This window comes from Glycine soja, chromosome 3, assembly GCF_004193775.1.
Source record: "Glycine soja cultivar W05 chromosome 3, ASM419377v2, whole genome shotgun sequence".
Lineage (NCBI taxonomy): Eukaryota > Viridiplantae > Streptophyta > Magnoliopsida > Fabales > Fabaceae > Glycine > Glycine soja.
The window spans coordinates 37,304,400-37,329,937 of record NC_041004.1 but is presented as its reverse complement, the minus strand read 5'-3'; the positions used below and the strand labels follow the sequence as shown (position 1 = coordinate 37,329,937).

Below are 25,538 nucleotides of genomic sequence, written 5' to 3'. Positions count from 1 at the left end.
ACTTGAGTCTAATCACACATAAAGTTTCTCGCTCCTCCCAATAGTTTATTCTACAAAAATCAAACAGATTTTTTTCTCATAAATTTAACGTGTGTTGCCTATTCAACTTCGCGCATTGAGTATGTTGGAGATAGTTGATGGTGTTTATGTTAAAATATAGGTTTTTAGTAAGGATTTACAAGGTACAACCTAAGAAGTATGGATCTGCAATTTTATTTTTTTAGGATTTACAAGGTACGGCCTAATAATATAATGCTCTCTGAACCATTTAAGGTATCAGTATAGGCTCCTACAGATGAAAAAAATCCCACCTTCATGTCAAAGTCAGACATGCATTCATTCTAGAGCATTAAGCATGCATTTACTTGGATGTTTAGAACGGTTTTGCAACTCGTAAGCTAAACAATTAATTATTTGTCTTCTAAGATATGATTTGAGAATTAACAACAGATTATATGGATTGGTCGGGTCGGGCAACAGTTTGGTAAACAATAATCTCATAACTCATAAGCTAAACATTGATTCGACAAAAGCAGCTTACATCTTATATCAGTATACAACACAATTCGAGATGATATGTTACTGATGACTGCAAATGACTTGACATTTTTGGTTATCATGTCATCACTTAATAAATCCTGATTAATGGTAGATATTAAAAATATATTTAAATCTTTCAAGAATTTATTTAAAAGTTTACTTACAAAATTAATTATCTTCTTAACTTGAATCATCCGTGCAGACTAGCTGTCATTTATTGTCTAGGCTTAGAGCATCTAATTGAAGTTCAACTTTTTTAAAGGGTCGTCACTTGAAACATTTAAATTTTAGATAATCGCTCCAAAGCTTTCAATGCAAGTATGCAACTCGCATGCATAGATTGTGTTCTCTATTATTGCTTGCTTTGATCGTATGTAGCTTGCCGTTGGATTGTGGGAATTAACCAACCGTGGTGCCAATTGAATTCAATGTTAGAGCATTTGACTAGATATATATTTTTTTATCAGTACTAAACAACCAATTCAGAGGTTAAAGAATAAGTCAACAAAAATTGATTCAATTGATAAGGAACAATCTTATATCCTAAAAGAACGTGTGTTTAATTCTTGTTGTTGATGTGAAAGTCTTACTGATGAATAATATGTAAATACTTTTATAAGCGTCTTTTGTGTCATTGTGTCCTGAAACTTTTAAGTCAAATTTTTAAGTTGAAAATATCATAAAATTTGAAAGTCATTTAGATATCTTAATATTAATATGAAAATCACAAAATTACTATTATTAAAAACATCAAAAAGTGTTCTAAACAATATGAGAACTTACAGGAACTCTTCTACTGATAAATTCCATGAATCACCAATGCGTAGGATTTTTTCATCATTGCTACTGTAGAAATGGACTGGTGGCCGGGGGACATAGGAAACTTTGTTAAATGTGAACATGACATATGATAAGATGAAATGTCTTTTTTTGGTAAATTCAATCAACTAACCAAAAGCATATATCACTGAATTTACCAAAAAAAAACATGAGAGATTGAGAGGTCATTGAAATCATCCACCTTCTGCTACAATTAATCTTATGGGTTGAACGGTCAAGAGTCAAGATTATATGGAAGACGTTCTCATGCGTGCTTACAATTACATGTTTTGGAGCTGCGGGGACTTTCTACATTCTCCTTGTTATAGGAGCAAGGGCAAAATATATTTCTGATAGTAACCGGATCGTAACATCAATTCTATACTTTTTTCACATGTCAATCTTGCATCCAACTTGTATTTTCTTTATCTCTTGTAATTATCTCTGTCACATTTGTCACTTGTTCTCTAACCTGTCTCTCTCTTTCCTCTCTCTGCACAGAATTTTTTATTTATTTATCAAAATATCATGTTCCCAAGTCACAACAATATGAGACAGTTACTAAATCAACAATATACCTCATTTCAAGACAAGTGCAATAATAATACTTCATCATATGTCAAAAATCTAATTTCATTTTCATGGTAATTAACATGAATTGCGTATGTGAAGGCTTTAATTAATTGTTACTAGTATAATTTATGGACTCTGTCTGATCAAGTTCTAGACCTTCTATAAAGAGTACAACGTCCATGGTTTTGATTCACTTAGCAATTAATGTAAATCCTAGTGACAGCGAACTTAAATAGTAGATGCTGCACCAGTTTGCATGTATTTAATTAGATGAATATTAAAGGAGGAGGATTTTAAATTTCCACATCCTTTTCTTTGTTAGTAATCATCGGATTCAGAATTTCGTTAGTGAAACTATGTAGTATATGCTGAAATTCCAAGGAATGAGCAATCTATTTGCATATCCACCCTATACCACTTAATACCTTGAAATCATGCTAATGAACTAAAGCACAACTTCAACGATATGTTCACAGAAAATCTGAAAGCAGCATTGGATAATTCTGTTCTTGGCTTCTTGCAGAAGCTCAAATATTTCTCATCTCTTAACAGATCCAGACTTGCATAAGATATTTGCTCGGTTTTCATTCCTGAAGTGCTGCTAGACTTTCTGTTTGTTCAACTTTTGTCATAAATATGATAAACTCTACCCTTTAACTCATTAAAATTGAACTCAGCAGATTAACAGGTACTTCCTTAACTAGTATAGTGGTAATTTTTTTATTGTTCACAAACAGGGTTGGAAGTTTGTCAGTTGTCACTGGTCAAATTTCAACTAGGATTTGTTTATTCAAGATGGTATGTGGGAGGAAGAAATATTTTTTTTTCCAGAATCTGAATGTTGATCGCTGGAAAACTCAAAACATATAATTTATTTGAAGCCTGAAGGATTATAAATGTTCAGTATTATGATAGAAAACATATCATAGCTTTCAAACATTTATTTTTTCTGAATGTAGCGTGAACTTTAAGCAATATATGTTCAGTATTATAAATCTTCAGTTGGACTGTCTCCTGAAAACCTGGTAAAAGACCTTCAGCCACTGTTTTGAGTCCATTATCAGATTCAGATGCATCCTTGGACCAATTGTTGATGAAAATAAAGCACTGCAAATGTCTGTTAATTGTTGTTTGTTATATCATTTTTCTTGATCTTTTCTATTTCAGTGTTCTGTTGGTTTGTACTCTTTTTACATTCCCAATTTTCTGCATAGTGCTATATCATGCCAACTCATTAGCCATGGAACAATTAGTATCATGTACTAGTACTAAAGCTAGTTTTTATCACCATGCACATGCTCTGATGCTCAAATGAAATATATTATAATTGCATTTGCATAACTGCATTATGGTATTAAGAGAATGTTTGATTATAATTACTTGGATGACAACAATATATAAACCTGGATTTTGATTTATATTTTGCAAGTCCAACGTTTATTTGTACTGTAAATTCCATATAGAGCAATTTCAAATTTCCCATACTTATGTAGTGATTCCTATTACACCATTGGATTATATTCTGTGTGGTTGTGTTGAATAATTTCAAGAAGATGAAAGTAGAGTTCACTCCCATAAGTATCCAAATGTCCAAATTTACAGAAGGTACAAAGAAAACAAGAAAGATCCTTCCTTATGTGTGTTTGGGTAGCTACCAGAATTGATTCTAAACCCCAAAATCATGGTAAAAAATTGAAAAAGTGGAAGCAACTATTTGATGCTTTGGCTTTCAATGTGAAATTAGAATTGATTATGGAAAAATGAATCTAATCCAAACACACTAACTGTCGACCAGTGACTTGCAAATGTTTTGACTTTTGACAGGTATTCTTGCTTTAACTAAAACTCACTAATTTTTGTTGCTAAAGAGTTAAGAGAATCAAATCACACACCATTTGACTCATGCCCATATATACTTCCCTCCCACAGATTAGATAGATATATAGAGATGAAGGGAGAGAGAGAGAGAGAGAGCAGAAGTTCATCGTTGATTATTTGGAGGCATAAAGGTACATAGAAATACATAAATTTGTTCACTTGCAACTTTGTATCGTGATTTTAGACTATATATTATCAGAAAAATGAGAAGAAATGCAAATTACCCTAAGTTAATGTTGCCACACATCATAGAGCTCAAACAATAAAAGAGAAACTTAATAGAAATAACTCACTGGGTTGAGCTCTATTTATAGAGCCTATTAGAGAGGTAATAAACCACTAACAAGCATTCCAAACAACCTAAGATCTTTTTCTTTGTTGACTGCAACAACCGAAGATCTAACTAAACAATGTTCAACTAACTAATATCCTGTAACATATATAGCATTGATAAACAACAATAGATGAACTGTTCATGATACGATGGATGGTGAATTGCAATACTACGCAAGTGCCTTGGGCTAAATTTCTGTGATGATTTCTAATGCAGCCTCTAGAGTTTTAATTACCTTACCCTTTAAGTTTGTGAAATGAGTGACACCTTGTCGCTTTTGAATGTGACTGATATCTTATTCAGCAGAACAGGTTAATGTGAGGAGGCTACTGCTTTTGGCCTTTTAAATGCGTGTGGGGTTGGTTTATAAGAGCTTTCCTCATGTTGAACGTAAAGGTTCAGATCATACTATTGCAACAATCTTGGGTGAAATTTTGTAATATAAAATTTCTTCACGTGCACGCTATCTGTACTATGCCATAAAAAGTAAAAAAGCTGGTAAGATGTTTTGTCAAGTTCTATTCGTTCTAGTATCAAATTTTGCATTTGCTAACACCTAAGCTTGTTGTCATATTAACCACTTCTTTTTGTTTCTTTCCCAACAAGTTCAGTCAACACTATAATCATCACAGGATCCTTTGACCTCTCGTGATCACCCAAAATCTGTAAAGAAAATTAGAGGCTGCGTCACTTGCAAATTTTGTTAGTCTAGCACAAGTTTAAAATTAAATCATTTATTAGGGTGAATTGTGTAAAATATTTGATAGATACGCTATGGGTTATCCTACACTAGAGAGAGAAAAAAAGAAAATGAAAAATATATGGATAATAAAATTTATAATATGATAGAAAGAGAGACATTGAGAGAAAATAAGAAATATTAGTAAAATATTTAAAAATTAAAATAAAAAATATTTTATGTATCATTACCGGTGAATTATTTAAGATCATCACTAAAAAAAAATAATATAACTCTCTATTCTTTCCATTAGCAAAATTGTGATTATATACTCTAGTTATAAAAGAGATCCTAGGCTATAATAAGGAAATTGGATACAAAAATATATTGACATATATTTTAACATATCCTAGGTTATAATAAGAAAATTAGATACAAAAATACATTGACATATATTCTAACATACCCTCGCAGTTGAAGCTGGAGATTGTCGTACGCTGAGACTGTTCCAAAAATCCTTAAATAGAACTAAGGGAAGACCCTTTGTAAAAATATCTACAATCTAATAGTGTGACGGGACATGTAAGACTCGAACTTTCCCACGAGCAACCTTTTCACGAACAAAGTGAATATCCATCTCGATATGTTTAGTGTGCTGATGTTGAAAAGATTTCTAGAGAGAGATATCGCACTAACATTATCACAATATACCAAGGTAGCTTTTCGAATAGGATAATGAAGCTCTTGAAGAAGGTTTTGTAACCAACAAGACTTAAAAAACACATTGGCAATGCCGTTTGGTGGACTAAGAAATTAAATTATCACCAAGAAACACATAATAACCCAATGTAGAGCGTCTAGTATCCAAACACTCACCCCAATCAGCATCTGTATAAGAGAGAAGAGTTGATGTGGAAGATGGATAAAGATGCAAGCCATGATCAAGAGTATCCTGAATGTAGTGCATAATGCGCTTGAGAGCGTGCATGTGTTTTTCCCTTGGGTCATGCATCAATAAACACACATGTTGCAACACATAAGCAATATCGGGTCTCGTGAATGTGAGATATTGAAGAGCCCCTGCAAGGCTTCGATAATGAGTGGATCGGCATATGGTGTACTGGAATTAGCACTAAGCTTCAGTTTCATGTCAACCAGAGTAGGAGATGGCATACTGTTATGGACAGAACACATGAGGCATTATTACAAGCAGCACCAGCAACAGGGAATGTTATGAAGCAGCAGAGCAAAGAAGAATTAGTAGCAGACAAGAAGGAGACAAGCACTCACCTGAGGATCAAAATGGCCTAGCATGCGTAGGGACTGCATAACAAACTTGGACCAGGGATGCTGAGTTGACACCTTAGCATTGGAAAATTAGAATATTTTGTCTGTTGGAAGCATCTTTTTGTTAGGATAATATCCCAATCCGTTAGTGCTAGCATTATCCTTTAGGATTTGTAAAAATAGCTTGAATTAGAACAACATTTCATTGCCTATAAATAAAAAACTTATGTAATGCAAAAGCAAGTAGAAATATAATCAGAAATTCTCTCTCTTAATCTCCCTTTTTCTGGAGGTCTCCTAGTCCTCGAATTCTAGGAACCATAGAGCAAAATTTCTGCTCATAACAATTGGTGCTTTCATTGCGTTGCTATGGCAGACGCCAAACAATCCTCTGAGTGCTTCGACTGTCTTGAAGCTGCCATTGCCGACCTCACTGTCGCTCAACTCCATTCCATCGTGACTCTCGATTCCATCGTCTCCAAACTTGATGCCATTCTTCTGAAACGGAATATTTTGATCCCCAGCCACCACGCCAACGAGGAAGTTCCCAGCGATGCCGCGGAGGACCTTGTCCTTGTGGGTATGCCGAAGTTGTTGTCACTCACACACACTCCAATACCGCCTTCGCCTTCGCCGCTCAAGTCGACTCCATCACCCACGCTCATCGCAGCCACGTCCATGCCAACTCCGCCGCCACACCCCACATTCATGCCGCAACACCCCGCACCCTTGTCGGCCCCGCTTACCAGCATAAGAGACACTACGGGGAAACTTGTAGCTTGAATTCACCCTACCTTACCTCTCGAGAGCGGCAACAACATCCACCTTATGCCCCTCGGCTCCTCTCTTGCTTCCCTCCCACGACCACCGTATCCGTCGTCGTCACCTCCACCACCGCCACCAGAGCCACCGCCTCCACCATGACCACGGTCGGTGCGGGTTTGTGCTTCACGGACAGTGATGTTCGGCCATCAAGGTCTTGGCCGTGCAAACCGCTATTCACAACTCTCACTCCCCCTTGTTACTTCTTCTTTTGACCATGCAACAACAATATCTCTTTAATTTGGTGAGTTCTTTTCTTGGCTTGCACCCATTGGAGTAGCAGTTAGAGCTGTTGGTGTTTTTGCGAGCCACAACCAAGCAGAGAAAAGGCATAAGGATAGGATTGATGCTCTGCGGCGTAGGTCACCACCCAACACATTCACCTTTACGATGTTGGTAACCCTCGAGGATTATCATTGACAGGCCCCTAACCATCCAAGATGACATGCTGACCTGTTCAATGATCTCTGCTGCATACTTCCACAGAGATAAGAATAGACCACCTACATGACGAGTTACAATTATACCCAAGAAATAACTCAACGACCCTAGGTCCTTCATAGCAAATTCTGAGCTAAGAAGGGATATGATAGACTTGCGAATAACATTAGAGGAAGTTGTCAAGATAATATTATCTACATACAAAAGAATGTAACCCATAGTTGTACCTTGTCGGTAAATGAAGAAAGAATTATCAAAAGTATTGTGAGAAAACCTAAGAGTAGAAACATAATCAGCGAATGTCTTGTACCAAGCCGAAGGGGCCTATTTGAGGCCATATAGAGATTACTTCAACAAGCATACATGATTAGGATGATTTGGGTCCCTAAAATCCAGGGGCTGATGTATGTACACAGTCTCTTTGAGTTCTCCATGCAAGAAAGCATGTTTCACGTCAAGTTGGTGAATGGGCCATGCTTTAGAGATGACTAAATTGAGAACAGTGTGAATAGTTTTCAGTTTGACTACCGAGCTAAAAGTCTCACTGCAATCCACGCCAACCTGTTGTGTTTTGCCATCCCCTACAAGACGAGCCTTATGTCTCTCATCTAATTGATAGGCTAAAGAACCTTGAGAAAATATGTTGAGAAAATATGTTGTCATTTGCAAAGCATGATGCCAAAAGGAATGTGGTAAAAATGCATGGACTAATAGAGTACAAACAATGTTGTTAATGGTACGAATTTTTCTCTCGACTTTCCCATTTTGTGATGATGTATGTGGACAAGAGAGGCGAAAAGCTAACCCATTTACTTTACAAAATTCCAAAAAGGGTCCATTATCAAACTTCTTACCATTTACTTCCCATTCAAACTGAGTGTTGATGAAAACTCTAAAAGGTAGAAATGTGAAAAAAACTTGAGACTTCTTAGACATTGGAAATGTCCACAAAAATTAGAGTAATCATCCAACAACAAAACATAATATTAGTGGCCCGAAGAGCTCAAAACTGGAGATGTCCAAATATCACAATGGATAATATCAAAAGGCATAATAGTACAAGAATGAGAAGAAAAAAAATGGTAACTTAACATGTTTTCCAAGAGAACAAGAGTGACAAACATGAGAACTATGAGTTTGATTACACTCAATAAATTTATTTAACCTAAGGGAATCAAAAATAGGTGCTCCCAGATGACCCAAATAAGCATGCCATTACGATGGTGCTAAAGAGGCAAAAGTATATGGTGAAGTGGCTTGATTGGTGATGATGGTGGTGGTGATGGGATAAAGGTTGCCCTGTCTCTCACATCTCATGAGATGTATCCTTGTCTGGAAATCCTTCACAGAAAAACCAAAAGGGTTAAATTCAATAGGAATTGAGTTATCAACTGTAAACTTTCGAACTGACACTAAGTTTTTAATAAGTTGAGGGGCATGAAGGACATTTTTCAAGGTGAAGGGTGAATTCGGGGGAGACAAAGTGTGACTATAACCATGAATTAGAATTAAACGATCATTACCGACAATTATACCACGATTATTACTCAAACTAAAATAAGATGAGAGATTACCTTGCTTAAATGTCATGTGGGAGGTGGCACTAGTGTCCATGTACCAATTGACATCTGAAGGATTAAGCCCAAGAGTGTGCATCACTGGTTCGATGCCTGTCAGAGTGGGTAGAGTTGCTATCGCCGTGTAGGCCTATGGTGGTTTTGGCCCAAGGATGTCTGTCTGGAGTTGTTGGGCTTGCGAAAAATTGGGCCTGACCTAATGTGTGGAAGGGGGGTGGGCTGTTGGATGAGGGGTATGGGCAAGGTGTAAGAGCCCAAGGCATCCATGGCTATTGCCATTGTCTGGTAGGCCACTGTTGGTGTCCCGGTTGCTGTTAGCCGGATTGTTGCTGCTAGCCACTATTATGGCCGCTGTTGCTCTGGATGCCACTGCAATTGCCACCATTGTTTTTATCACTGTTGTTGCCGTTTTGACCATTTTTACCACCATGAGTATTCCGATTTTGATGGGATTTTTTGGAGAGGGAATGTGAGTCATCAATGTCGTGAGCCACCATGGTGGCACCCCCACGGGTTGCAACCTTCGTCGCGAGACCAACTTCTTCTAAGGTGAGCATAAAGCGGGCTTGATAGAATGATGGAAGAGGATCGCTTTGGCGAATGAGTGTGGCAACCCCATTGTAAGCCTTGGTGAGGTTGACCATCATTTGAAGAACAAGATGGTTGTTTGACACAGGTGTGCCTACATTCTTGAGTTGATCAAACAATTCCTTGAGCCATTGACAATATGCAGAGACTTTACAGCCCGAGAATTCTTATTGTCTTGGAATATATCCGTAACATATTCCACGCCTCCATTGTCGTTGCGTCAGGTTCAAGAATAGTATGCAATGGGTCATGTGAGATTGTTGCATAGATCCATTGAAGGACCACAACATCAAGGGTCAACCACAGTTCCTTTTCTTCATTGGTTTTAATCACTTTCTCCTTGCCTTTCTCCGTTGGGGCGTTGTGGTGGAGGACCTTGTGAGAATGTGTGTGAATCTTGAACAGTTCTGTCCACGTTGCATATTGGACGTTTTTCATCTCCAGGGTGATGGAGATATGGTTCTTGATGTTGGAGACAACAAGAGCTTGGTGAAATTTATTGGAATCAGTCATTGTGGCTGACGTGAGAAGAGAAATGACAACTAGAAGGAGAAGAAGAGAAGCTAGGGCGCGACAGAAGCAAGAGAGGATCGTACCCTAAATTGCTGATACCATGAAAGGATATAATTCCGCGTTCATTCTATTAGTAAAATTATGATTATATACCTCAGTTATAAAAGAGATCCTAGATTATAATAAAAAAATTAGATAAAAAATATATTGACATATATTTTAATATATCTTAAATTATAATAAAAAAACTAAATACAAAAATATATGCACATATATTTTAACAATTACAGCTTACTAGATAAAAAGAGTCCGAGAAAGTTCCCAATACGACAGTACGTGTAAGTAGGACTCAGTTTAATAATCTGAATTTGCGGATAAGAAGCTTCCATGCAATACACTTTTGTCAAGAGATATTAGTAAATGTTTGAGTTGGACGGGAGGTATAAGCCATCATAGTAGACCCACAGAAGAATTTTTTCTAGAGGTATATATATGGCATCGTGTATGAATCTTATATACATCATGGACTATGTCATTCTTGCTCTCATTGGAACCTGTTGATTTAACTAAACAGAAGTTGACTTTGAAGGTTTAGACGGCTTCTAGAATCTAGTTAATCATCACAACCGTGTTTCTTACAAGTCAATAATTTTACACATGCCATTGTTGACTTGGCTCAATATAACTATTCACACAAGAATCTCGTTGAACTTATAGGGGGGAGGAGATACATCATACATGTTACCGAATCTTACCTTATCCACTAATATATTAGAAAGTGGTATTTACAAATTAAATTAACTTGTTGGTTTCTTGGTTCGTTTATTTGGTTGGGAACCTACCTTATATTCAGAATAATTGTCACGCGTTTTCTTTTTTGGCCGAACATTTACATTTTCATTTTTTTCATGCATATTGTGTCGCATATATATTGGAACTAGTCTCTCATAAAGTGGTGATTGTTCAAATATGTATGAGGAGAGATGTTTACATCTAATGTCCAATCATGCTTCAAATAGGATTGTAAGAGAATAATTGTAAAAAAAAAACATACATATGAGACTTGAACATGAATATGTTATGCATATTTTTTTCTCTTTTTTTCTATTCTCATTGTTCATAGTAAAATATTTTCAATTCGAACATAATTATTTCTTATGATACTTATATCAAAGCTTTTAAAAGAATACTACTACTATGTATAATTCTACGCACGGGATAATGCTTCGCAAATTCTTAAGAAATAGGAAGTTATAGAAAATTCCTTAAAAAAAAGAAGTTATAGAAAATATAAACTTTTGTAAAGAAAGTTTCACAATAATAAAAGTAAACTATATTTCCTTGTCAACAATATTTTATGGGCTTAAATTGAATTTTAGTTTTCCTATTTTTTGAAATTCATAATTTTCCCTGAAATTTAAAATAACATTTAGTCTCTATATTTTTCAAAATTTGTAATTTTAATCTTTTTTTTAAATAGAAATATTTAATTTTTCAATTTTATAAAATCAGTGTTTTTTTATTATTCTATAAAACCAAAGATGTTATTTGTTAGAGAATTAACATTAACGATAACGTAGATTAAATAGGTAATCTCGTGTCATATCATCAGAATAATTTCTTATTATGTAAATTTTTTGTTGTATTATTTGAGAAGTGAAGCACCATGTTATTGAGTATTGACATCATGTTCAGTAATAGTAATATTGAGGGTCTCTTTGTTCTACCAAAAAATATATAATTTAATTATTCCAATATTATTCTTATTTAAACATAGAGTGAATTACATACATGAGGTTTTAAGGATAGAAAATGATTTAATAGTTAAATTAAAAAGAATGAATAGTTTAAACTCATTTCTTTAAATTGAAAGGAGAGGAAAATGATGAGAATATGAGATGAAATAGATTTTAACATATTTCATTCCATTTTATTATACTTTAACCAATCAAACAGATTAAAGTTTCATTTCATTTGTTGTGTTGTACGTAGCTCTTCTTGTCAATTGAAAGGGTGCTAGCCTTAACTGTACCATCTCCCGTTCTTAGATGTCCAGCATGCATGGGGCATTTTCAAGATTCCCTTAAGTCAAATTTTTGGTACCAACAAACATGGAAAATTGATCAATCTTTTTATGAAGCTAGCAACTTTATTAATACATTGCCTCGTTTAAATGAACCCACATGTACAGTACAGCAAGCAATGGAAGGTCACCTACATTTGTCTTTGAAGTTAACACTCCACCAACCGTCGATCTCATCATTCTTCGTATTGCACACATCATTCATCAAACTATGAACGCATTTACGTCTTCTAAAGAAAGAAAATGAATATTCCATGTCAAAAGAGTGCGTCTCTGTTATATTACCACATAAATTTTATTTTTATTTTGCTGTAAACATCTCATAGCCAAAAATCATAGGATTAATCCTCTAAAGCGTAGAAATTATTGAGGTGGCAAGTCTTACAATTTCTTAACAAAGTTTTCTTTATATGCATGCTTAAAAATCAAACCTATCAAAGGAATTTATTCTATAATTTTATTAGTACCTATTAATATAATCGTTATGCTAATATTTTATTTTTTATGAGAAATCGCTATGTTAATATAAAACATACATTGTTAAATAAAGTTTGTCTTGATTGTTCAGCTTTCGGTAAATACAGTTATAAAAGTATATACTCTAACATTACAGGAAAATCAATATTTAGCTTAAGCCAAAAGTCTATATTAAGCAAGAAAATCCCGATGTTAAACATCTACTATTTAGTGACGGGCATGCATTGAACACCAACACTAATAACCTTTTTTTTAATTATTATTATTTTTGTTCAACACTAATATTAAAGTGAAAGTTTGCATCGGTCAATTGAATTGGCAGACTAATGTTATCTATTTCGATATTATCTAGCCCCACACTAGGGTGACTACTTAATCGGATAACCTAACTTTTCTAAGCTTATTTTTAAAAATATTTTTAATATAATAAATAGTTCTTTTTATGTATTTACCTAAATTATTTTTTTAAGAAGCAAATTCTGTTCATTTCTTAAAAAACAAATTTTTATAAAGTACTTTTTGAATATACTCGTTTTTAATTACTTCTTTTAAATTTAAACAAACTGGACTAATAAATGTTATACACTAATATATTAAAAGAAATATCAAATATTACACCAAAACTGTTATAAACTGAATCAAATAAATTAAAAAAGTATACAAAATAACTAAAATAATAGCGGATGTAGAAAAAAAAATAATAAAATAACGTCAATCAACTTACATGAGTTTAAATAATTGTTATAATGTGAAGACAAAATTGTGTAGACCATCAGTCGGTGACGGATGTACATTAGCAAGAATGGAGGCAATTGCTCCCAGATTTTTTTTTATACTTAAAAGCATATTGTAATAATTGTTTTTTGCCCCCATGAAAAATTATGTGTTTCCTTCATAAAACCTTTTTTTTAACAAACGTAAAAAGTTATAAAAGATAGAAGATAGAATAAATTATATTTTATTATGAGATTATGTATTTTGTAAAAAAAATATATTTTCTTATAAAAATATTATAATTATTTTTTCTCATTAATTTTTTTTAGATCCACCATTACTATCAGTGGACTTTATTTGGCCTTTTCATGGTTTATGATTTATTTTTTGCTGGAAAAAATTATTATTATTATTATAACATTTGATATTTTAAGGCTAAAAATACTTAAATATTTTTAAATAAACAATTACGGAGTAGATTTTGAAACCACTGATCATTTACTCCTTGATTGTCCTTTTGCTTCTAAATTGTGGAATTTACTGCATGATTTGTTGAACCAGAAAGTAGATAACTCTTTTCTCTCAAGGCATCCGGCCTCTCTATTCATAATCAAAGTTGGTCGTCGCAAATGAGGGATGTAATCCTAGATGTCATTACTTTAATTTCTTGTTTGGGGCATTTGACAATGTCAAAAACAAAAAGAGGTTTCAAGATATTCCGATCAGCTTGTTGTCCATCAGGTTATCTCTATGGTGAAGGAAAAAAAATCAATATTTCTAAAAATGCAACCGCTACTTACATGAATTATTCCACGCATGATTATTAAACTTTCAAATTCTTAAATTTGGAGTTAATTCGTTAATTTTTACGAATGAGTTCATTTATTTTATACGAATTGATTTATGCGTAAATTTTTTTTAGTAGATTGTGGATAGACGCGATAAACTCTGAATAAACTCGATAGACTCCTGAGTTTATCACTGAATCAACAAATCAACAAGTTAAAAAAATTAGACTAAAAAATAAATCATTTTGGATTGTTTTATGTATGTTTGGTGTTCAACATACCTCTCTTTGGTATGTTATTTCTAAATCTAACAACATCAAACCTTTCATGGGAATGCTCTAACACTATTATAACATTTGTAAGTTATTATCTACTAAAAATGTATTACTAGACTTTAATTATTTAAGTATTGTAAAATTTATGATTAATTATTTTTCTTGATTATGTTGTTGAAATATTTAATTGATATGTTATTTATAAATATTTTATTATTATTTTTATATGAAAATAGAGTTCATAAAAAATTCTGATAAGTGTATGTAAAATAACCTTGATTCCATGTAAGAGTTCATGACCTTTTGGATGATGGGTATAATGGAGCACCCGAGAAAGCTCATTCTTATCAAGGATGGCATCTAGCAGCCACCCTTGCAGAGGTGGATCAAGAGGCAATCCAGGTAATGCTGGTTGTGGTACGTGGTATTTTTGGAGATAACCTTGGTGGCTATGTTAGTCGTTGCTTTGCTGCTAATATAGGCAACAACTTCTCCTTGGCTGATGAACTGATGAGAGCCATTCTAGGTATTGAAATGGCCGCTAAAAAAAAGTGCAAGTATCTTTGGTTAGAGAGTGTGACTCTTTAATTACTGGTAGTTCAATCCCAAAAGTCTAGATTTGGTTCCTCTGAAAGCGTAGAAATATGTGGATGAACTGTATGAAAATAAATAAATAAAATGATTTTTTAGTTGGACATATATTTAGAGAAGCCAGCACTTGTGCAGATTTGTTGGCTTTTCATTCTCATTATATTATCGACTTTTTTGTGGTGGGAAGCTCCTCAAAATGTTTGTTATACAGACTATTTAGTTATTTTTTAGAATACAAGATTGAAAAAATTATTTCACTTTTATTATGAAGTTATAAAAAAATAATTTTTAGAAAAGACATAATCTCCGGTTCTACTAATATTTATTCTTATATATTCCCATGAAACAAAAATACTTCTTTGTGAGCAAAAATTCATATATATTTCTTACTAATCATTATTTCACTTCTCTTTCATTGTTCCTTCCTGATGCATGGTTAAATTTTTTTCAATCCCACAAATTTCATTTGTGCTTAATTAATGTTTACATAATTTGATTTACTATCAATTTCTTTCCTACATTTTACAATAATTTTTCCTTTTCCTCCAAAGTTTTTTTTATATTAGGCAAATTTTGTTTCTCTTACAATTATCGTAATCATCGAACACATGAGGATAAAACAAGAGGTGTAATGAGAGTTTTTGTGATAAAAATATTTTAATAATTTATAAATAAATATTCTCAAGAAAAATAACTCAATTAAACATGTTCTAATAATTTTAGGAAATATAAAAAATAATCTTAACCAATTTTAATAGTTGATCTAACATATTTTTTAATAATATCCGAAAATAGCATTCCCATGTTATATATAAAAAAATCATGGGGACTAAAAGATTATCTATCCCCATAGGTTTGGTTTTTCTCTCCATGATTTTGTATAATCTTTCCTCTTTTTTGGTTAATGCATTGAGATCACATCCACCATGTCCTAGTGTGCCTGCCACCTTTCCTTTATGCTTTATAAGAAAAATTAACAAGCAATGGAAATATTTGAACAATTATTTGGATTTCTAATTAAATTGAATATAAGAGTATATTTAAGTAAATGACTTAATTAAATACCTCTTGTGTCAGTTATAAATGACAAAAATCACTTATTTTTTTATTTATCAAATATAAGCAAAAATTAACTAATTTTTCTTTATTAAATGAGATTATTTTCAAAAATATCATTCATTTAATAGGATCCAAGATTTTTTTATTAGTTAAAAAACTAAAAGTAAAAATTTTTATATTGGGAGACCCAAAATTGCACTTTTAATAATTTTTTTTTTGCGTTTTCCCATGACTTACACGTTAAAAAAAAATCTTTTTAATTTTTTAATCAATATCTTTAGAACAAGAATTAACCAGATCATTTTTTTATATTTAATTTCAAGTTTCAATGAATAATAATTTAAAGAAAAAAATATTTTTGTTTTTCAATTAACACAATTGAATGAAATTAATTAGTTTCTTAATTCTTAATAAGTGGGAGATTCATTTTATTTTCTTACAATAAAGACACGAAGGAGTATATAGTACTCAATAAGAATTTATTCACAAGTTGGACTTTAGAGTTTAATAAAACGCGTAAAAAACTTATGTTCATAAATTTATTACTTATAAAAAATCATTAAAAGAAACCTAAATCTATAAAAAAAAAAAGTTATTTTCTATAATTAATTTTCATAAATCTAAATAAATTCGAACCCGAATAAATTACCGAAAAATGCTTAAAAATTGGGCATAGTGGATGTGGCGGCGGCATTGAAAACGATCATACTTTTCCTCCGTCACAATTGAATGACCTCCACCGGAACACCCACCGGCCCACTTGGCAGGAGTTAATTAATAGCCTTTGTTTAATTTTTTTTCCACAAAAGAAATAAATTTCAACTTTTTAGGTGTATGACAAAGTACATTGGCTGAACTTTATTTACACCACCACCCTTCCTTGTTGACCAAATGATACTTCCCAAATTTTATTTTTTTCCCAAAAAGATAATATTAGTATGAAATAATTCATTAAGAAAATAGTGATTAATTTCGTTGTCATACCTTTTTTAATATAATTTTATTCATACTCAAAATGAAATTTAAATTCTAAATCACTTAATTAAAAAATATAATTTATCATTACTTATATCAATCATTCTTATTATTACTCTTGTAATTTCACTAAACACAAAAGGGCAGTCAAAGGAAGTCACTCATCATTATCACTCAGTCCACACTCATCACTCATCCAAAAATAAAAAATATTAAGTTTCCTTTCCCAGAGATAGAGAGAAATAAAAAATAAAGAAATAATAATAATGAAGGAAGACGAAGTCTCTGCGAAACAAGTTTGACCCTCTCTGAGTTACGTTACGTTCCATGATGCTTCCAAACACGCGCTAAAATTCATCATCATGTATCAATTCATACATCCATCCCCAAAAACCCTTCTCATACATACATAAATCCACCCTCTCAACTCTCAATTCCATTTCACACCCATCCCACGCGTTTTCATTTTTCTTAATTTAATTTAATTTCATCCCTTTTTTTTGGGGGGAGAAAAGAAAGAAAGTATTTCCTTCCATTTTTCTCAGATCTGCGCAACCTCGTTGCCCCCCGAACATGGGAAACTGCTGCGCCACGCCGTCCACGGACGAAACGGCGAACAAGAAGGGCAAAAAGGGAAAAAAGGAAAACCCCTTCGCGATCGACTACGGTTTCAACGCCACCGCCGCGAACGGGTCGAAGCTCACCGTTTTGAAGTCCCCGACGGGCCGCGAGATCGAGGCCCGCTACGAGCTGGGCCGTGAGCTGGGCCGGGGCGAGTTCGGCATAACCTACCTCTGTACGGACAAGGGGACCGGAGAGGAGCTGGCGTGCAAGTCGATCTCGAAGAAGAAGCTTCGGACGGCGATCGACATCGAGGACGTGAGGAGGGAGGTGGAGATCATGCGCCACTTGCCGCAGCATGCGAACATCGTGACCTTGAAGGACACCTACGAGGATGACAATGCCGTTCATCTTGTTATGGAGCTTTGTGAGGGCGGGGAGCTCTTCGACCGCATCGTGGCGCGAGGCCACTACACCGAACGCGCCGCCGCCGCCGTCACCAAGACCATCGTCGAAGTCGTTCAGGTTCGATCTGGTGCTTTTCAGTTTGTTTGGTTGTTGGATTTGAATTTTGTGTGGAAAATTGAAAATTGAAATGTCTTACAGATTAACCACTGGTCTTGAGTTTGAAACAAGAGTTTTACCACTCGTAACGGGTTGACTCGAACAGGATTGTCTCTCTCTCTCGTGGAGGATACCTGTGTACAAAAAATTAAAGTTAGAATGTCTTTTGGGGTTGGGAGGATTTTTTCTTTGATGAGCTGATTTTTTTTTTTATTATTCATAGAAATCGAAAACAGTGTGAGGGGGTTTAATACAACTCGTACACTCTCCTCGGTCATCTGAGCTAGACCCGCTTGACATTTAATGGGCTGATTGCTTGGGTACACTGTTTATTGTGTGGGTTTTCACAGTGAGGATTGATGGGGTATAGGTTATTAATTGGTGTTTACTCTGTTGTGTTTGGGGTTTATGAGCTATTTTATGAGGTTGTGCCCTTTTTTTTTTTTATATATAATACGGGGTTTAGTTTTAATTTTTGAAGTTAGCAAGTTTGGTTGTGCGTGGTTTGTTTTTCAGTTTGTGTGCTTTTGGGAATCTTTGTTCTTTTCTTGCACCAGTGTGTACCTTGGTGAAATAGGGATTGAATTGTGGTTGTTGTGTTGCAGATGTGCCACAAGCAAGGTGTGATGCATCGGGATCTCAAGCCAGAAAACTTTTTGTTTGCAAATAAAAAGGAAACTGCGGCTTTGAAGGCTATAGATTTTGGGTTGTCGGTGTTCTTTAAACCAGGTAACGCTTTTAGTTGGTGGTCAAATCGATGAGTGTTGTTGCTCGATTTTCATTGCATTGCAGCAATGGTGCTTATATTGATTTATAGTTGACTGAAAGTTTGCCATTTTCACCAGGGGAAAAATTTAATGAGATTGTTGGAAGTCCATATTACATGGCTCCTGAGGTATTGAAGCGAAATTATGGGCCAGAAGTGGATATCTGGAGTGCTGGAGTAATTCTATACATCTTACTTTGTGGTGTTCCACCTTTCTGGGCAGGTTAGTTTTGTTTTATGAATGATGATTCTAAGCTTTTCGGAGACTGAGATCTTAAATGGTCCACTTTTAAGTCATTCTGGAGTTCATGCAACCAATCCTGTAATGCAAATATGAGATGCTTAGATGGCTAATTGCATTACTTGAAGGGATGTTATTCCCTGGAATTCATCAGCAATGCTCTCTGTTGATGTTTCACTCTTATGTATGGTCTCATTCTGGTGTTTCACATTTTTCTTACTCTGTATTTGCATTTTTATGTTCAGCATTAGAAGAGCGGAGATTTAATAAATTTAATTGTTCAATCTCCCCCATACCTTCGCATAGCGAAGAGCCTCTGGGCAATGGGGTACGAAGGAAGGAAGAAGAATCTTCCCCTTCACTTCAGTGCTATTTCTTTTTCATTATTATTTGTTGCTTTTAGTATCTGGTTAGTTTGATTTTCTAATTTTTTTGTCTCTCTTCCTTTTGTAAAATGAAGAAACTGAGCAAGGAGTTGCACAAGCAATCATACGATCTGTTGTTGATTTCAAAAGGGATCCATGGCCAAAAGTTTCTGATAATGCAAAAGACCTAGTGAAGAAGATGCTAGATCCTGACCCGAAGCGGCGGCTTACTGCACAGGACGTTTTAGGTAACGTGCATTGCATATAGAATCTTGAGAGATGAGTAAAAGTGTAGATTTTGCATAAATTCTTCTGCTTAGCTTATTGTTCTTTTTTCCCTTTAAATTTTGCAAAGTTGAAATATGAGGATCGTAACATTAATTCTTCACTAAATGCAGATCATCCATGGTTACAAAACGCAAAGAAGGCTCCTAATGTTTCCTTAGGAGAAACTGTTAGAGCAAGGCTCAAGCAATTTTCTGTAATGAACAAGCTTAAGAAAAGAGCTTTAAGGGTAATGTTCTGAACAATATTTCAATACCAGTTGGCACTCGGGCAATCATCCGTGAAATGTTAATCCATGTAATAATGATTATAATTCATGAGTTACTAATTTTTTCTTGATGGTTGATATTTCACATGAACAGGTGATTGCTGAGCATTTGACGGTAGAAGAAGCTGCCGGGCTAAAAGAGGGATTCCAGGTTATGGATACAAACAACAGAGGCAAGATTAACATTGATGAATTACGAGTAGGGTTGCATAAACTTGGTCATCAAGTTCCCGAATCAGATGTCCAAGCTCTTATGGATGCTGTGAGTATTACTTTACTATCACCTTTTATCTCGAACCTTTATTAGACAGCTGATATTTAAAAATAAAGTACCTTTATATAAGATTGAGGTATTTTATTTTTTTTTCAGCGTATTTTCTTTTTAATATGTGAAACGAAATGCAAACTTGGATCTTACTTAGTATAACTGTATTAGTTAATTTGCAGACACCAATAACTTACTGGTTCTTTAACTTGGTATGCTTAACTAAAAAACACCACAAGCAGGCATTCTTAATTCATTTCTTCCCCAAGTGCCATTTCCGTTCTTCCTTAAAAGAAACTTCACAATTAAAAGTGCTACATGGTTGTATAATTTCTGTTAAATCATTCTATAACACACATGCCCTAGGAAGGTTGTCTTGTTCACGTCCTAATGTTTGGGAGCTGCTTTCACAGGGTGATGTAGACGGGGATGGGCACCTAGATTATGGAGAGTTTGTAGCCATTTCTGTTCATCTGAGAAAGATGGGAAATGATGAGCATCTTCGCAAAGCCTTCCAATTTTTTGATCAGAACAAAAGTGAGTATATTGAGATTGAGGAGCTGCGTAGCGCCTTATCTGATGATCTTGACACAAACAGTGAAGAAGTTGTCAATGCAATTATGCATGATGTGGACACAGACAAGGTCAGTTCATTTCTATTTCTACCTTGTAGATCAAGTTCCTTTTAGTTTATTTTTTTGAGGTTATAATACAACAAAAGTAGATATTTTGTCACCGAGTTTTGTTTCTAGATATGCAGAGAAATTGGATATAGCTTTGCTGCATTCTTAATTTTCTTTTTGTTCTGTTGTGTTATGCTTTTTTTGCACTGAGAAGGATAGCTTAAAAAAATCTGTGCCTATCATAGTCACTTCTGCATTTTTTAACCCTTCTGGGTTCTCTCCATCATTTGGTGTTCTGCACCTATATGGTGCTGCATAGTGAACTTAGTGTGTTTTAAATTTAAAAAAATGTTATAATTATACTCTTATTTGGAACCTTCCATTAATCTCTTGTCCTCATGAAATTGCAGGATGGAAGGATAAGTTACGACGAATTTTCTACTATGATGAAGGCTGGCACAGATTGGAGAAAAGCATCAAGACAGTACTCACGAGAGAGGTTTGCCAGTCTCAGCCTTACGTTGATGAGGGACGGGTCATTGCATTTAAACAATGAAAAACAATGACGGTAGATGACTACTTTAGAAATGTCAATTTTTACTTTGGAAAGGAAAATTTGATAAAGAAGTCTATTTTTTAATTTTAACTTTTCTCTTAATTGTAATTCTTTTCCCGAATACCCCATTTTTGGGTGAAAAAGGATAGGATATTGGCCCCAGCAGTGTTGTTTGTGATTTGAAGTATGTATTTTTTTGGTTTGTTGAGGTTGTGTTAGGAGACAGGAGAGGGTTGGTTGGAGGGAGAGGACATTGAACAGGTTTTCATTTGTGGCTGTAAATATGTTAAATTATCACGCTTTATTTGTAATCTGCCATCTTTACGCAAACCGTGCCCCATGAATAATGTCTAAAATCTTGGTACACGATTAAGAATAATCATCATGGAAATCAATTTTAACAATTTGTGGGGATACTTTTGGTAGAAGAAAAAAATATTTAATAGGAAAAATTACAAGTGACCTTGAATAGAAAGGCTATTATTGACAATAATTATTTGTCCACTTATTATGATATACCACAAGGTTTCGTGGCCCATATTAAAATTTAAGTCTTAGTTTAAACCACTTAACCGTCGTTAATTTGAGCTGTTGGTTGAACTGAGGACATGGATTATAAATTCTTTGATATTCAATTTGGAGTATATACAGTATCTTCGATTCTCACAGGTAAAATAACTGTCTTGAATTTGAAAACACACTCTTGTTATGTGTATCATAATTATGTCACAATGTCAATTACTGACTATGCAAAACTATTACATTAGCGTGAGGAAATTCATAATGGTAGAACTTGGCAAACAAAATGAACCGATACTAAAAGATCTCTATTTAGGCCTGAGCTCGCCAACCAATGGAGCAATTTAATACTTCTCTTTCTACATTAGATTGGTATATGTAGAAAGGGTTTTGTATCTTATAATAACCATGTTTTATTAGAGAAAACAAGATACAAATAAAATCAATAAATCCTAGCAAATGCTGGTGATCTTACTATAATTAGTTACAAACGTGAGGGTCCTAATCTTTCTTCTTGAGTTAGGTTTTAAGTTTTTATCTTGGTGGCAGTTAGGTTTTAAGTTTAATCTATTTTAAATTTTAAATTTTAATACACTATCAAATCCTTTTGGAATTGTAATGTGAATTCATCGGTAAATATCATCAAAGAGTATTAAAATCCTACACCAAGCAAATGAACATAATATCTATGTTGAATCCTTAGTGGAAACAATTTTTAGTCAAATTTTATTTATTTTCTTGTCAAAATTTGGATTAGTCAAAGTTCATTTCCCATGAAAGGTTAAGACAAAAGAAATCTCTTTTGATGGAGTAAAAAGAATATCTCTTTTGACTAAATCTCAATTTTAGTTCCTAATATGATCATTGATGATCACTCTAACCTCCATTTTTATAAAATCACATTCATCTTAATCTTTTTATCGCTTTTTTAGTATTGTTTTATTGAAAAAGAGACTAAAGTGAACGGTTTTTACAAAGTAAAGGATTAAAATCATAACAAACACTTATTACTTATAAGGTTAGAACGAGAGTTTATTCTAGCTCTTTTCTCCGTTCTTAGATCTAATAAAAGATATCATGTTCTTTTTCTTAAGAGGAATAAACATTTTCCAATTTGGTTTAAACTTTAAACTGCATGGGCCGTCATGATAGTCTTTAAGCGATTACAATGAGCCTTATTTAGATCACCATCCTGCACTCTAATTTGTACTTTTGTTAAAGCTAAGTTTACTTTGTTGATTTCATCAATGATCAATTGATTAGTTTAAATAAAATAAAATGAACTTGGTTGTAATAAAATGAACTTGAACTTGGTTGTAATAAAATAATAGGAGAACAAATAGATTGAAGTTATCAATCCAAACTTGCAGGCTAAGAGGCTAACCATTCAGTATACAATTTAATTTAATTCTTATTGTTAACCTTAGTATGTTGAATTTAAATCTCACTTTTATGGTGAACAATTTTTAAAATCTAAGTTAAAATCTAATCTCTGTCCCCTATTTAATCAAAACTAAAAATATATGACTTTTTCTATTGTTTTTAGTTTTATTTAATATTTTTTATATTTTTGTATATTGTTTTATTTAATATCTTTTATATTTTTGTATATTTTTTATTTAATAATTTTATATTTTTATATTATTTTATTTAATATATTTTTTTTATAAATGAACCACTAATAAAATGGAGTTGTGGTTATATGCACGATTTTAAAGTAAAATTCAAATATTAAGAAAAAATATAGAAAATATTAAATAGATAATATATAAAAATATAAAAATATTAAATAAAACTAAAACTAAAAATATTAATTTAAATAAAATTATTTACTACTTCAAAGTTATATTTTAAAAAAAATAAGAAGTCATAATTTTTTTATGACGTTAGTAGAAAAAATAAAAGAGAAGTAAAAGTCGTAAAATGATTTACTACTTTAAACTTAAAAGTCATAAAATATTCTGATTTATTTCTTATTATATGATTTATTCCTTTTTAAGTATTTATTTAAAATTTATCCCTATTTGATAATTTAGAAAAAAAATTATCCTTAAATGATGATTTAGTCAAAATTCTAAGAGTGTGTTTGGATGAGGAAATTTAAAATTATGAGAAATTTAAAATTTTAAGAATTTTAAATATTTCAATTCAAATTCTTTTATTTTCAAAATTTTGTGTTTGAATAAAAAAAATTAAAATTGTGAGGGTGAAAAAAATGAGTCGAGAGTTCGAGAATGAGATTTCGGAAACTTTTAGATGAAAAAAGAATGAATGTTATAAAGAAAATACGAGAACATTTTGAAAAGTTTCTTTCATAAAAAGAGAATTACAATTTTTCATCTTTTAGAAGGAAATTAAAATTTTATATTTTTAGTTATTTAAAATTTTAAAAATTTAAATTCTTCGTAAAAAACATTTAAATAATGAGTTTTAGATTAAAAAAAATTAATTTCTCTAATAAATTATTTTCCTCGACTAAAATTCTATATCTAAACACATTTTTAAGTTAATTGTTTAGGTATGATATTGTATGATTCCTATGACAATGATTTCTCTTGGACGGTTTTATGCATTCAAGGGGTAAAAGTTTAAGATCCAAGTTGGTTTGCCACTTGTTATCTTGTCCGTCGACCTCTTCCTACTTCTTGTCTTATGCAATGTACCTCACCTGATTTTTCTCCTTGATGAATGGCTACATGTTTATATTATCTACCAGCGATTCCAACTTCATATAAATGATTAGGGGACTCTAATAATTGAAAGTAAAATAAAATAAAATAAAATAAATAATGTCCCTTAAACAATTGATTGTAGTGACTTATCTCAAACTGATTGAATATTTTTTAAAGCTCTAGCCTTTTCTACGATAACATTTCTAATCACTTTCTCCTATTTTTTTAATTTTTTTTTTTGGTCTCAGATGCTCTATCTAGCTATGGCTAAGGCTTTGATGCTCTAAACTTCCGGGTCCAAAATTCTTCAATGAATTTGACTGTACAATGATTTTATTTTATAATTTGCTACTGATTGAGTCATTGTCGATCGTACAACTGTCAGCCATGTCTGGGTTAACAAAAAGACAGTCAGCACACAACACCTATGCAAAGCATACAAGTTCCTCTATTTTTATTTTTTAATTAGCTCCATGATCCAATTAAAGAAGAAAAAGTTACACGTATACTAAAAATTATGGTATTAATTAAGTTGCAAGCTTTTATCATCACTTGCTGCACAAGCACAAGTCATAGTAGCTAAGGGAAGGGACCTAGCTATGCCAACCCGAGAAACTGAGTTTAGTGCCACGTACGTACCAATTAACAATCACATGTGCAGCAAAAATTAGGAGTTAATCGACTTATAGATTGTGATTTGGATCTACCTTTTGTCAATACATGCAATAAAACATCAATTATTGCAACTGGTGGTTACATCAATTATGGTTACATTTGCCCTTAATCAGATTTGAATATGTATGTTGGTATAGGTTAGCGTCACGCAAATTAGTACTATTT

At 33.1% G+C, this 25,538-nt stretch overlaps 2 protein-coding genes across 2 annotated transcripts; one reads left to right on the top strand and one right to left on the bottom strand.

Annotated features, from left to right (window-relative positions):
* Positions 1–9,282: 9,282 nt before the first annotated feature.
* Positions 9,283–10,051, bottom strand: LOC114405234. The gene is made up of 2 exons (XM_028367854.1): positions 9,821–10,051; positions 9,283–9,660 (listed from the first exon to the last, which is right to left on the bottom strand). Exons 1-2 carry the CDS (start codon positions 10,049–10,051, stop codon positions 9,283–9,285), a joined length of 609 nt encoding a protein of 202 aa, XP_028223655.1.
* A 7,255-nt stretch (positions 10,052–17,306) lies between these two features.
* LOC114406729 (calcium-dependent protein kinase 32-like) lies at positions 17,307–21,847 on the top strand. The gene is made up of 8 exons (XM_028369514.1): positions 17,307–18,099; positions 18,744–18,867; positions 18,984–19,127; positions 19,606–19,758; positions 19,909–20,024; positions 20,158–20,325; positions 20,742–20,972; positions 21,362–21,847. The coding sequence occupies exons 1-8, from the start codon at positions 17,587–17,589 to the stop codon at positions 21,515–21,517; spliced, it is 1,605 nt and encodes a 534-aa protein (XP_028225315.1). The 5' UTR covers positions 17,307–17,586; the 3' UTR covers positions 21,518–21,847.
* Positions 21,848–25,538: the final 3,691 nt, after the last annotated feature.

Bases quoted from the DNA above. Each gene is read 5' to 3' on its own strand.
- LOC114405234 (XM_028367854.1), bottom strand. From the start codon at position 10,051: ATGACTGATTCCAATAAATTTCACCAAGCTCTTGTTGTCTCCAACATC. The intron at 9,661-9,820 runs GTCCTTCAATGG...CAATGGCTCAAG, and splicing joins GGTTGACCCTTGATGTTGTG to GAATTGTTTGATCAACTCAA.
- LOC114406729 (XM_028369514.1), top strand. From the start codon at position 17,587: ATGGGAAACTGCTGCGCCACGCCGTCCACGGACGAAACGGCGAACAAG. The intron at 18,100-18,743 runs GTTCGATCTGGT...GTTGTGTTGCAG, and splicing joins CCATCGTCGAAGTCGTTCAG to ATGTGCCACAAGCAAGGTGT. The intron at 20,025-20,157 runs GTAATGTTCTGA...TCACATGAACAG, and splicing joins TTAAGAAAAGAGCTTTAAGG to GTGATTGCTGAGCATTTGAC.